This window comes from Lineus longissimus, chromosome 18 (genome assembly GCF_910592395.1).
Source record: "Lineus longissimus chromosome 18, tnLinLong1.2, whole genome shotgun sequence".
NCBI classification, from domain to species: domain Eukaryota; kingdom Metazoa; phylum Nemertea; class Pilidiophora; order Heteronemertea; family Lineidae; genus Lineus; species Lineus longissimus.
This window is the reverse complement of record NC_088325.1, coordinates 15,068,846-15,082,596: the sequence shown is the minus strand read 5'-3', so window position 1 is coordinate 15,082,596 and position 13,751 is coordinate 15,068,846. Positions and strand designations below refer to the sequence as shown.

At 41.2% G+C, this 13,751-nt stretch overlaps 1 protein-coding gene across 11 annotated transcripts in view; it reads right to left on the bottom strand.

Moving 5' to 3' along the window:
• LOC135502335 (roundabout homolog 2-like) overlaps positions 1 to 13,751 on the bottom strand; it is a 135,359-nt gene that overhangs the window by 61,889 nt on the left and 59,719 nt on the right. For all 11 annotated transcript variants that reach the window (XM_064795086.1, XM_064795094.1, XM_064795095.1 and 8 more), the window contains one exon: positions 2,709 to 2,817. In XM_064795086.1, coding sequence (XP_064651156.1) covers positions 2,709 to 2,781 — 73 coding nt within the window. In that variant the 5' untranslated portion in view covers positions 2,782 to 2,817. The remainder of the gene's footprint in view (positions 1 to 2,708; positions 2,818 to 13,751) is intronic.

Below are 13,751 nucleotides of genomic sequence, written 5' to 3'. Positions count from 1 at the left end.
TGTTTTGTGTATACTATTAAAGATAGAGAGAAGGCCCACTAGACGCACCGTGCATTAAGGGCAAGATGTCACAAAGCAATGCTACACCATCTTTACTTAAGAGCATATTCCAATTATCCAATGTTTCCGTGACTACCACTACTACGAAAATGTCACAAGTCAGATGTATCAATAAAATCTCCTCTCTCGTCTTGAGAAGGAAAGAAAGCACTCAGGGAAGTTACTCGGGAGTGCTTTCAAGTCAAGTGGACCCCTTGCTGGAGGCAGAGGCGAAATGAATGAATTTGTTACTCTTCGCCACGAATTGCCTCATTCAAGATTGTACAATCTTGATTTTTACATATATTCATGTATTACGCTGAAAAAACTTGATTAATTCGTTTTCTCATCTTCTTCATCACGAATTCACAGCACAATCTGCATAACTTGATAATTGTACCTCTATTGTACCTCCAGATTTTAGACACAGATGTACGCACTTCACGGAACAGCGACTTCCTTCTGCCTCCAACAACAGTGGGCATGCTCATTCAACAGAACAGCCAGTTATTGGTCCCTGCTTAGAATGTGTCAATTGCAGAAAAGCGCAATGGAGGTTCTTTCTTCAGTCTCCGATAAAGCTAGGATGGTGTTATCAAAGCATCTCTTATTCGCAGAGGAAACAAAATGTATTGGAAAGTAGAAATCAACAGGGGTCTGGAATTGGGATAAAGAAAGTGGCGGCATTGAGTGAAAGGGCTCCTCAAAAGATGTTGTCGTGTTTCTCTACTGTCGTCTTGGAGATGTGAATACCAATGGGATTGGTTAAGATTGGAATTGTGGCGATAGACGTGAATATCAATCTGGTATGATAACTTTTGTTGACATGTTTTAACCCGTCTAGATTGAGGAATAGAGGAGTTACTTGGCACCTAGAATATGAAACAAGTATTCTCTACAAGCGTAGTTTTCAACATCAGTGTCTTCGTTTAAGCAACTCTCGGGTTACTTCAAGTAAACTTACTGACCAATTTCCTTTGCCAGCTCCCTGCTGAAGCAATATTAGCCATACCATCCTGAACCAAAACAATAGATATTTAGATTAGGTGCTTGATAAGATTTTCACATACGCGGGGAGGGGGTAGAGAACACAGAAATGTACATGAAAACTGCAGGAGAATTGTTGTGAAAAGGCAGGGAGAGGTCCATTCTGTCATGAAATTAGCATTCCTGCTTCAGGGAAAACAATGAAAATTGATCTATTGTGATTACAGATTGCAGGGGCTCCAGACACAAACTTTTTGAACCACTGACTAAACGTGGGGGTCGACTTTTTTTCCATGATCTTCTCACTAATTTGACTTCTAAGTTGATCAAAGGATGACATGATCAGACAAAAAATTCGTAACATGAAGCCCAGACTGACCTTTCTTTGCTTTGCCAGCCAAACATTCAAGACATTCCGGTTGGTCATGAGAGAAGAACCACACTTATGCTACTTTCGTCCCAGCGTATCACATTTCTCAATGTACGACTGATTACACTGGTTGATCGCAAAATGGGACCTGACCTTATCTCACAACTGGCACCTCGGCGATCGCATTCCTCCAGAAGCTCGAGGGCAAGTCGTCACGACTTCCAATCACGCTCGCATTCCTATTCCGTTTCATTAGAAGCCGGGTTTGTCGGGTCTGATTACCATATTAATGAAAAGAGACCTGTGCGGTCTCGATGGAATGATAATTTCTTGATATGAATGCTTAGCCTGTCTCAGACTGTTGATAATGCTGATTGTATTGGTAGAGTAAACCATGATACATATACGATACCCACGTGATTTACCAAATTGTAGTTGGTATCACACACGTTCAGGCTGCAAAGGTGCAGACGCTGGTGAGCTTCCCTTTTAATTAGAGGGACTGGAGTATGGAACAAACATCGTATGCAAGTTTACAGCCTCAGACTGACTAACAAAACCAATATCTACAAAAAAAATATCCAAACTGACTCAACACGTCACCGAAGTACTCCATTTGCGTACTTTTAGCTTGTTCAGAGTCGGATTTTTCAGCCAAGTAGCACTCTTGCTCTCTTCAACTTGGCTGCCAAAGTGCAAATTTTGTGCAAGTGGAAAATTGATTATTAGCCTCTCATGTCGGGAGAAAAAATATTCAATGTGGCAGTTGATTAGATTAGGTTTTAGCTTGGGTTTCTTATGGAAATGTTTTTAGGCCAATCGGGGGAGAAATAGGTTTTTGGCTCAATTAACAACATATCATGCTAACTTTTCATTTCTGTACATATTCTACACCAAGACATTGCCAAAATCACATACGAATGCCACGAAATAACAACCGATAAAGAGAAAAGTCAAATAGGGGCATATACTAGTAATTCATTCCCAAATAACGACATTATCATTGGAAGAAATGACCCCAAAATTCTTAGAAGTGGGCTTGGAATGACTGACGACACTTTCTAACGTTGTTACTGTGATTTACCTAACCTCATTCCCAACATCAATTTAACAAAGTGTCACATGACGCACAAGCGCTGAATCCGTCGATGACGGCGACTTCATTTTCGTTAATTCAATTTTCGAGACTTTATTTGATCACTTTTGCCATGGTTGCTAAGCGCTACCACGGCTCGATCTCCACCGAGAGGATCAGAATCATGGCGATGAAAATAGTCTGATGTGATTGCAACATGAACATGTATTTACGTACCTTTCAGAATGACGAACTCCGTCGCTATGATGAGCAGACAGTTCAAAACACAATCCCAACGAAAGTTCATCATTACTCCACCTGTGCTATGTCCGTATCATAATTTAATCTGCAAAATAGAATGAAAGGACGAAATCAGAGACGGGAAAAGCAAGTTGTAAAGATTCAAAATGTACTGTTTCATACCAGATGCGTAATTGCCGTGGTGGGTCCATGGACCACTAAACAAACATCGACCAGTCCTAAACACCTGGACGCAATTAGCGTCCAATTACCGGCACCAGGTCACGTGACCTTTGTCATAAGAAATCGAAAACCAAATATTAGCGTCATCATTCCTGAAGCAATTGGCCAAACGATATGGAATACAGCCCGATGTTATTGGAAACTGCCTTGATAAACATTGGAGTTTCTTGTCAAAATACTCCATGTCATAGGATGCTCCCAGTTCTAATCAGACTTGACCTAACTTTATTGGAATGTCTCATTTTCTACTTGATATTTTGTGTTGTTTTGCATGATGGAGAGGGTTTTGTCTCAGGAGATGTCGACAGAAATTAAAGTATCCACTTTGAGGAGTGTCTCGACATGAAGCTGGCATAAATGAAGTTACCAGAGTGCCTGCGCAGGAGCAGATGTGTAGCGGATTTCAAAAGCTGATGTATGCCTACATGTATGAAGTAGATCATGAGCAACTCGGATACCCAATCTGGGCTAATCGCTTAGCAGATACAATAGTGTCACAATATTGATAAAGGTAGCCATCTATTCCCAAATGATGATGCAAATCAGAACAGTTTCTGGAAGAACTTCACAATTCTGCCAAAATTATGAAATCATTTATACCATTTTGTCATGCCACTGTTTTTTAAACATATTACTATGTAGACATGCCAAACCAGCCTTTGTCGAAACGTTCATATACAGATATTACATTACCATAAACCATGTCACTGTGCAACACCGGGGCACAAATCAAAGAACAAATTTTATATGCATACCATTATCACGTTTTCTCGGGCACCTATCAGAGCAATTCAGAATTTACCCGCCTCATCCCGCTGTATCTGACATATTTCAACTAAATCGCCACAATCCTGCCAAAATGCATTTGAGCAAACAATCGCGGCGGACCACATAAGACGTGAAATTATTGATGAGTTCTTATCACCAGAATGAAAGTGCCTTTATTAGATTTGCCCGTCGACAAAAATCCATATATGTTGACGGGTAGACTTTCTGGTTTTGTGAAAGTGGATTAGGGTGAGTGGTTGGAAACAGTTACTTGCGCTCCGAATACGATCGTTAAAAGGAATCTTCCGCATGATGTTTGGCAAACTTGTATTCTGGGAATGTAGTCAGCAAATATGACAGCGTCATTGCTGACTTTTGAATTGGCTCCACTATACACATGTTGTTGATGTTTGCTTCACGAGGATTTGTATGTTCAGATAGTCTGCCTCAAAGTGCTGATGAAACAAGCTTATTGTAGGTCATGACGTGCTATGCCAGTCACCCAGTGAAAGCGTTAAACCACATTAGACGGGAATACAAGACACATACCTAGATGTTTGATGCCTTGATATCGACAGGCTGATTCCCAAGAACACTGACATATTGATGAAGCTGTTAAAGATACAACTACAGAGCTAGCCTGCCTGTGTCTTATTTTCTCAGTGATGAATGTCGTGAGCTTACCAAGAATTATCCAGCATCTCTAATGCAAAGCCACGTCCTGCCCTCGCATCTAGCAGGCCTACACTCAACACAGAAGTGTAGTCTGCGATAATATCCAGTATCCGATGAATAGACCTGATGATAGAGTTTCCTTTACACTGAGAAATCTAACACAAAATCACTTATTTATCTCCATCCATTGGACAAGCTTCTATCCACAATTAAAAAAATCGATTAACCACAGAGTAAACCTTAAAAACAATCCTCAAAACATAGAACTAACCATGAAAACAGTCCCTCATCTGGACCTTCTACGGAAATCCATCATATCCCAAATCATTAAGAAAAACGGTATAGATCATTTCAAAACAACGAGCAAACAACTTCTCACTACTTCATACAAACACGAACTGGCTGTACACAACATTTGCCCAGACATTCCACCTTCTGCTACATTGTAGTGCACATCCTCTTTCTATATAATAAAGACTTTATTCCAACTTAAGATAACTAATTCACCTGCATAGTCGGTGGAAGGAATGTGCGCATAGGTTGACTCAAGTGGAATTGTGATGTGCATTGCGCATATGTAGCTACGGTAGAACGCCGCTCTCCAGGTGCATATTGTACCTGTAGCAGACCTTTCAACGCCAGCCCGCCCCCTACAGTGTCCCGTTAACACCATTTCCACCCATCACAGTCACTGCCCCATGCTTCCAGGAAGCAATTACAATATAATGAATTCCACAATTAGTAATCCAGCGTTTTTCAAAACAATTAACTCTCAATGCTCATAATCACAAAATTACTGCCATTCATATCCTATTGTGAGTATCAAGGTCGTTCCTTGTTTCAAATCGGTCTGGTTTAGCATTATGTTTGAGAGCTTCAGTCAGTAAATGGCGCGTACTTAAGACGATGATGACCAGCTGTGGGCGTTAATCAGGCAGGTCTTGGAGGACTTTTGCTGCCGGAATGAGCGAATCACACTATATCAGCAGTGATACCCCCAGTCTTGAGCACACATCTATTAGCTAGGGTCTTCCAGGATTGAAAAGGGAAGCCTGGGCCTACAAACAACTCATCCTCTGCATCTGCCTCCTCACCCACATCTCTCTGGAACTCCACTCCAGGGCCTCTCATCACCCATAGTACTCATTATTATCAATTAAAGATATACACGCACACGTTTTCACTGGGCTCGTCCATACAAGAAACCCTTTCAAAATATCGCATGACAATTTTCCAGTTTTGATATCAAAGATAATGAGTACACATACATCAACACTAAAGGGTTAAAGATATCGTTTGATGAACATAAATGTCCCATTCATGTCCGAAAATAGAGACAAAAGAACCGTGCACCGAACACGCGACATCGGGACATCGCACCAATTATGGCACCATTGCAAAATGTCGTTTAATGATATAATTACAACAGGTCATTCAGAGCGCAATTAATACAGCCTTTTTCATGATTACACTGAAAAATACCCGCGGCACGAAACTTATTGTATCCAATTTTGACATTGTGATAGCCGGTTGGATTCTGTAACTGTTCTGCGAGGTTGATGCTAAACGACGTTTCCTGTTCTGGTTTCGTACCGATTTATACCACGAGGTGGGTAGTACTGTTTTCTGGAAATACTTGAATCATGGAGATTCGGCGGATGAATGAAAACATAGTAGGAGCATGATGTTTACTTCCCAATATTTCCAAAGGCCAAATTACAATCCAGGCCAACCCATGTTTCTTCCTTCTGCTTCTTGGCAATGATAATGCTGACAACTTAGACGGAGCTCTGACAACATGACGAATGATTGCAATTTAACCAACGTACTCTATCAGAATCAAGCCCACACAACTATCATTGTTTGCATCCATCAAACATGCAATATGATAACACAAACTATCAATCGCTCTCGCCGACATTATCTGAATTATTTCTGCAATATATGTATGTCATCTAGTTAGTGGTACATCTATCAAAGTCAATTTATGAAACATACTGATTCGGAAATGTTGACAGAGATATTAACATGTTTGACCTGAGATAACATCATTTTTGTTTGGCAAATATCCTGCATATGGTGGTCAAGTGGTGAATGTTGTATTTAGGTGACCTACCCATGCAATTAGGGTTCTGGGGTTGATTCAAAAGCATGGTCCACACGTTTGGTACAGAGTTCTAACTCGTTGACCCACTGAGTAAGAAAAAGCGAGATGGCTGGATTGATTGCAGTGACCTGAAACTAATATGATGACTTCACACATTTTGGCAATAACTAACATTACCGAACACTTCCTAATTGTTTACTTTCTAAATGTGCTTTTACGAATACTAAAGACAAAGAAACAGGCCATCATCTTTATACACATGTTCTCATCCTGCTGGTCCAATACCAATGGGATGTTGACCAAAATTGATCACGAAGTAGGCTTCTTCCATCATTCCAGCGAATCTTGTGTTTGAAACAGCAACGGAACAGTAAAAGTCGCATACAATTATAACTGATTCCACGCTCAGCCGACGGTGTCATATACTCGAGAAGACAGGAAGTGATAGTGTTGCTCGCTCACTGACAAAACAAAGAAGACTGAATAATAGCCATCAATTTTTCATTGCCAACTTATCTGCTTCATGCAGGGACATTGTGTCCGAAGTGTGAAGTGTATCGAACGAGGTACTATCCGTGTCTACATCAAACTTGGGCAATAGCCATGGTACTCGACAACCCAGTGTGTCGAACTCAAGGACAGGCCATATGCTGCACTGCGTGCATTTGCCTTTCATGGGCGGAGCTAGTCTTGCTGGTGCAAAATTATCAGTGGAGGTGACCCTACGCAAGCAGTGAGAGTAAGAGTAACCTTTGAAACACGCTACAAGTCGAGGTGCTGAATGCCAATTGCTGGCACCGACTATAAAGCGAATGGCAGTGAAAACGAATGATAGCAACCGTCAAGGTGCTCACTGCCCATAGCTTGAACAGACTATAAAACAGCTCCTTGGATACACCCTATAAGTCGAGGCGAGCACCCACTTATCTTGGCGGTATTCATCCCATCAATACCCTATGGATGGTGATTATGAGCGGCTTTCCCTGGTATTGACCAGCGACTCAACACAGATATTGAGATCCATACTCAAAGCTTTTGTAGTCGGTTGATTCAGCGTATCTTATTGGAGCCTCTGGTCATGTTCCTGTTATCTGCATTTTGCATGCTCACAGGCAGGGTGGGTCTGCAGAGTCATGTTAACCATTAATAGCATTTTTCATAGGAAATCACTTTTGAAAGCATATCGGTGTAGAATGCCCAGTTGATAACTTCAAAGTCTGGTGTTATGTATCAGATTGCAAAGAGGGGAAAGGGGCGTAGTTCATAGGTTTTGTACAAAGTAAAGCCCGATCTCTAATAACAAAGAAAAGTCTGGCCTCCAATGGCGAGGTAACGCCTGACCTCAAATGACAGAGCAACTGCTCGAGGGTTCAAGTGCTCCTTCCATATTTAGATTTGCCACCCTACACCCACTGTATCCTTACGACTTCCCAATCATGAACTGGTAACAGTCATGATTCCTAAACTGCAATGACATCACCACACTAATAACACTGACGATAAACAAGCCACGAAATCATGAAGCTGTCCCCTGATGGTACAACCCGCCACTGGTACCAGGTGAGAGCACGTACACCGGCGTACCCCATACAGCTATGTTCAAGAACACATCATTCTACCCCGCAATACAAACAACCCAACTCCTACTAAAGATGACATCATCACCGACACTAAAACAGTTTAACCTGCTTGCCGGATCAATGGGAATGATTCAGTGGGCATTTAGTGTGGAAGTGAAGCCATTTCAGTAACTCCTGCTTATCTGCTCTCGTATAGGATTGTTGGGAGTAAGATCAGCGTTCTGCTTCTCGGAGCGCAGTGGAAACCTTGTTCTCCATACAATGCAGCAAGACAACTTCCCAGAGTTCATTTGTTCTTGGGCTAACAGCTGACAACAGTAATGAAGGCTTCGTGAGGGTTTCCTATCGAGACGAAGGAAGTCGCATTTGGCAACCCAGAAGAAAGAAATGACATGTGTGTCAGTATCAGTTCTAGAGCTGTTCGAACAACCCAGTCATGCTTGGTATGGTTCGACCTGGTGTGTTGGCATGAATCCCCTTGAACCCACGGAGATTCATTCCCCCACAAGACCCACAGCAACATAAAGAAGAGGAATATGAAGCAACTGCTCTTCAACAAAACATTGGTGTTTACAGAAAATGGCCGAAGAATGGTAACAGCTGAAGTTGATGAAGTTTGTACATTCCAATTCCAGCTGACCTGTTAATACTTCTATGTACTCTCAATAACACAACTCTGTGTAAAATGTATATCAGTCCGAAGTAAGCTAAAGGTGAGTTAGCTCTTGGTACCCGAGGCGTGCAGCAATGTAGCACAGCATGGCTAGTTGAAGTAGAGGTAGCCTTAGTTAGCTGTACGCAGCAGGCAGACTTCTTCAAGGAAAACATGACTGATAACTTCGGATCAATTTGAATCAGGTCTTCAAGATGTTCTTTGGCTCTCCTATGGTTTCAACCTGCTCTTTGTATTGAAGTGAAAGTGAAAAATACTGAGTATTGAGAGATGAGAGACAGAAAACCTTAAGCTACAGAAGCTGCAATGCTGTTTAGCTGAAAAAAGTAGAAGGTGTTCAAAAGTCTACCAAGAAATGACAAAGTCCATTCGGCTGCAGAATAGGAGAAATGGCGGCTTCTGAATTCATAGCTTTGGGCATCATCATAATTATAGAGTTATAGACCAATTGAACTAAATCAAACACGAATTCATGAGAAGTCACCACCTAAATAGTAATACTGATAAGCACCTTGGCCGGAATTCGTCTATCACTAACCTATATAAAGACCATTTGAACTGCTTCAGGAAAATTAGTGAAATTGGTGTCAGGGACAGCGTAGGATTAGGTTCTGGTGCCATCAACCCCACTCACTGCATCCTACACATGGGCCCACTCTCGCCGCCATAACCCGAGTGCAGACTCATTATTTTACTGAGAATATAATGATACTTAATGCTGCTAATTTGCCGCGACTGATCAGCCATGAGATGGGAACATCGTCCATCATATCTCAATAAAGCATTCAATCTATGAAAATGATACATTTAATCATTTGTACGTTTGAACCCATGATATATACTTTAACTCACAGATATACTTTCACCAATGAAATATGGTATTCAACATCATTGCAACATTTTGGCCTCGACTTTACCATCATCATCGTCATGACCTTCAGCCATGCAGCTATGGGGTTGACCCTGTTTAACTATGACCAGCTGCAGGTTGCATGTAGTATTCTGTCTTTCGTCCTGTTCAATCTTAAAATCATTTTAATTATCGATATTGTTCAACAAGATCAATTTTCATCGACAACGTCTTTGACTGTTTTCCACTGAGCCCTCCTAGAATGGTAATTGATTTAGCTCTCTTATACCACCCGGTTGCTTAGCAGGAGGCTGTTGTGACATTAGATGAATGACTACTGGACCAGCCGCACTCTGACCTCGATGTTGGTGCAGTGCAGGCCTGTGCTTATGAAACAGCATTTCTCTTATCATCAGTATGGCCTAGTTGGTCAAAAGGCAATATCTTGTTTAGAGAGCCAAATGATACAGCAACCACCGCACATGAATGAGTCTAACTTATTATTCTGACCCGACTAAAGGCCTTGGAACATACCAGACAAATTGGACAAAAATGCTTGACACAGTTTTTTATGTTTTTCTTATAATGATGATGGTATTTAACAGTGGGATACTGGAACTTTAGTTGCGCAGTTTAACTTTTCTAGTTAAATCTAAATTTGTTTTCAGTCGTTTGTGACCTTGTGGGCATAGGCCTAAATAGCATTCATATGGTGTCAAGCCAAAATATGAGATTCAATTCTCAATACACCAACGAGGTGTCAGTGCAGGCTACAAACATGCATAGGCCTATTCGATCACCTCTTTCGAGTCCATAACAAAAACAGATGACTGGCTATCTGTAGACCTATACCTGGTCCAGCCCAGTTGTAACTGATCAAACAAAACATGGGCAACAAAGAAAGCATTCGTCAAGATATACTTTAATAGGAAGTAGTTCCCTGCTCTTCAGCGTTGTCAACCGTTCTACTTGAAGTACACGAGTTGTCGTCCAGGTGGGTCACTTCCATGTAAAAGTGAGGCCGTCAAATGATTGACAACCGTAGGAGAGGACCACATCCAACACTCAAGTATCGTCAAACATGGTACAAAATATTTCAAAACAATATATGACACTTTCCCAACGATAAGTGCTCTCAACAGAACTGATGTCAATAGATGAGTAAGATAAGAATCTCATGTAGCTTTTTACTTTAACTTCAATTGCATTTGGAACCTTACTGAATAGCCCCTTGCAGTGTGAACAACTCAAAGACACTAGGCGGCCTGGTAAGCAGTGTAACTGGATTTGGGGCTTATACACAAATCGTTCAGAAGTGGGCCTATTTGGACTGTTGCAGAGGAAGGGGGCATAAACTATCATTAAAGAGACTGATTATAACTTCTTTTAGTATTCAACCGCAGACAATTTTTTGTCATTGTCACCCCATTAAGATCTATCACAGGATGTGGCAGGCTGTCAGACCTGACTCATTATCAAAGTATTCACCTATGACAAATTTGGAAGTATGTCAAGTGTTTCAGCAATCTTTGTAAAGTACATTTCGATGGAAAATACCGACACGGATGTAAGAAAGGGAAGCATAACGCCGTTTTGCCAATGAACCATTGGAGCCAAAAGGCACCAACAGGAAGGGAATAGTGACGTCTTCACCTGCAGGTGGACTTGACATCAAAAGTTGGACAATGAAAAGCGGAAAAAAGAACTTTTCAATGGAAAACAGCTACTGATGGAGTCAACTTTCCCAAACAACAGCTGTATAAGACATAAATCTGTCGCGAAAATAACACCACCTGTTTCTCGTTATGATTAGGTGATATCATTATGGCATTTTTTTCACCACAGGTCCATCAGACATATCTACCTCCTGGTGAAATAGTTACGGACACATTTTCCAATGGGAAAACTGCAAAAAAGCGTAATCACCCACCTACAGCGTCAACCAGGCAATTTTCTTATGAAGATATCAATCACATTTCTCATGCATTATTATTATGCCAATTCCTTCGCCACAGGGCTATTTTATCAAGATATATCAGTACCCTATAGCCTTTCTGGACAGAACCAACAACCACTGATTGGTTGATAGGCAAATGTGGAAATGCATCCGGACAATTTTCTTACGAATGATAAGAAGGGAGATATTATGAAGCTAATTTGTCCACCACAGGATATTCTATATCAAACATGAATATATAACATACCACATGAACATGAATTAAACACTGGCCCAGGATGGTTTCCCTAAAGAGCACCTAATCACTTTGGTTTTAGCCCCACTCACGCTAGTCGCCAAGGAAGCAGACCCTAGTGGTTTTAGTGTCCCATGTCTCTTGATAACTATATTCATCAGTGGGTTTTAATATGCAATGACTTCCATATCAAAGTGTTGAAAAACCTGGCACTTTACAGGAAATAAACAACCCTTCAGATGGAGTGGCAAGTCTGATGTGTTTATCAACATGGTGGCTATGCTGAAGCTTGAGAGTGTTGTTCAATGCATTAATCAATGCATTCTCACCACGTTTTGAATGTGGGGAACCCAGTTGCATATGGTCCACACGGATTTCACACAGCAATGACACTTAGGCTATATTTGCAAAATCTTCCAGCACCAATACCCAGTCCAAAGACCACAGTCATCTTTTAGAGCATCATTCGGAGCAGACAAATCAGCCAGACCTTTTTTAAAGTGCAAAGCCACACGGATCCGCCACTGTCATTGGCTTATGTCAGCTTCGGAAACCAGTTGGTAATGAATAGCAAATTGGTGAGGTCAGAAGAGAATATGTGAGTTTGGCAATGTTCAAGCCATGTCCTCGACCACCAGACACACATCCGCCAAGTCAAAGCTTCGAACTCCGCCATCGCCATTTTATCTCTCTCCTTTATCGTGACCCCGTTTCCTCCATCAATACTATTCATTAAGAATGCATTATAACGTTGTTGGCACCACATCATCTCAACACGCTACCTCTAAGCACGGGCAGAGAAGTTGCATTCGCAGACAAATAACATTATTTGACTCCAATATGCTGATAACTATCAAAGCCATTGCCATTTCTGACATTTTTTTCATTGTAATCCTGTTAGCTGAGAGCGGAACAGGTTGATTACCTACTTGACATGCATAACTCCATTTGCAATGAAATGTGAGCAAAGTGATGTCTCAACAAGCAGTTTCAGATGATGCATTGTATTTTTTGTGTGTTCGAGTATCCCTTGTCCAGTCTGATGGGAGTCACTGAGAAAACAAAGAAGAAAGTGTTAAAGGTTGGACCACACGGCATCAACCAATTTTCTTCTCATGCTGTCTGCCAAATGTTCCAGGAAAAACTTCGTTGGAATGCACAGTATTTTGCACATCTATCATGAAGTCTGAACTCTCATTTCCGAAGGTAAAAAGAAGTAATTCGCAATCTGTGCATGGTTTCTCCATCTCAGGACAAGAATGCAATTGGAATAACCTGTATTTCTAGCACAAGCTTTGGTGAATTCGTGTGGAAAGATTTCAGGAAAACCTCAGTGAATTTGATGAAGTGTTGGAGAGTTTTGGCGCAACCTGGTCTGACTGCTGAAGCTGATTTGGCAATTGGTTGAATTTTCCATGAAATGGCTCCGAGGCGAAAGATGCCGTCTTCTGGTAGGCTAATAATACAGCAATTTGATTTCCAACGATTGAATGTAGTCCGTCGTGTGTCTAGACGTTTGATCTGTTCATTGGCCTCATGGAATTATCAGATAGTAAACAAAGTTGATGAAATCAACATTGAAGTCCAAATACCTCTGTATATTGCTGCAGGTTGTATTTAGCAATTATGCACCCCCCTCGGTAATTCTAACCTTGCCTCTAATGGCAGCAGTTGTATTGGTTCCAGTTTGAAGTAGGTTACCATTTTACTGTCTTTCATGATGTAAAGAGCAAAAGGTTTGAGCCAAATCTTCATACACATGAACAGGTCAAAGAAGAAAAGGAGCAGGATTTTGACCAGGTCTGCCACAAGACCATATGGAGCCATCATATATGTTATCAAAAGGATATAAGAATGTTGTCTATGGGCTGCAGCAGACCATAAGGCTAGCCAGCATCAATTAACCTGTTTTGCATATTTTACGATCTCAATGCTTTCCTCAATTTGCAAGA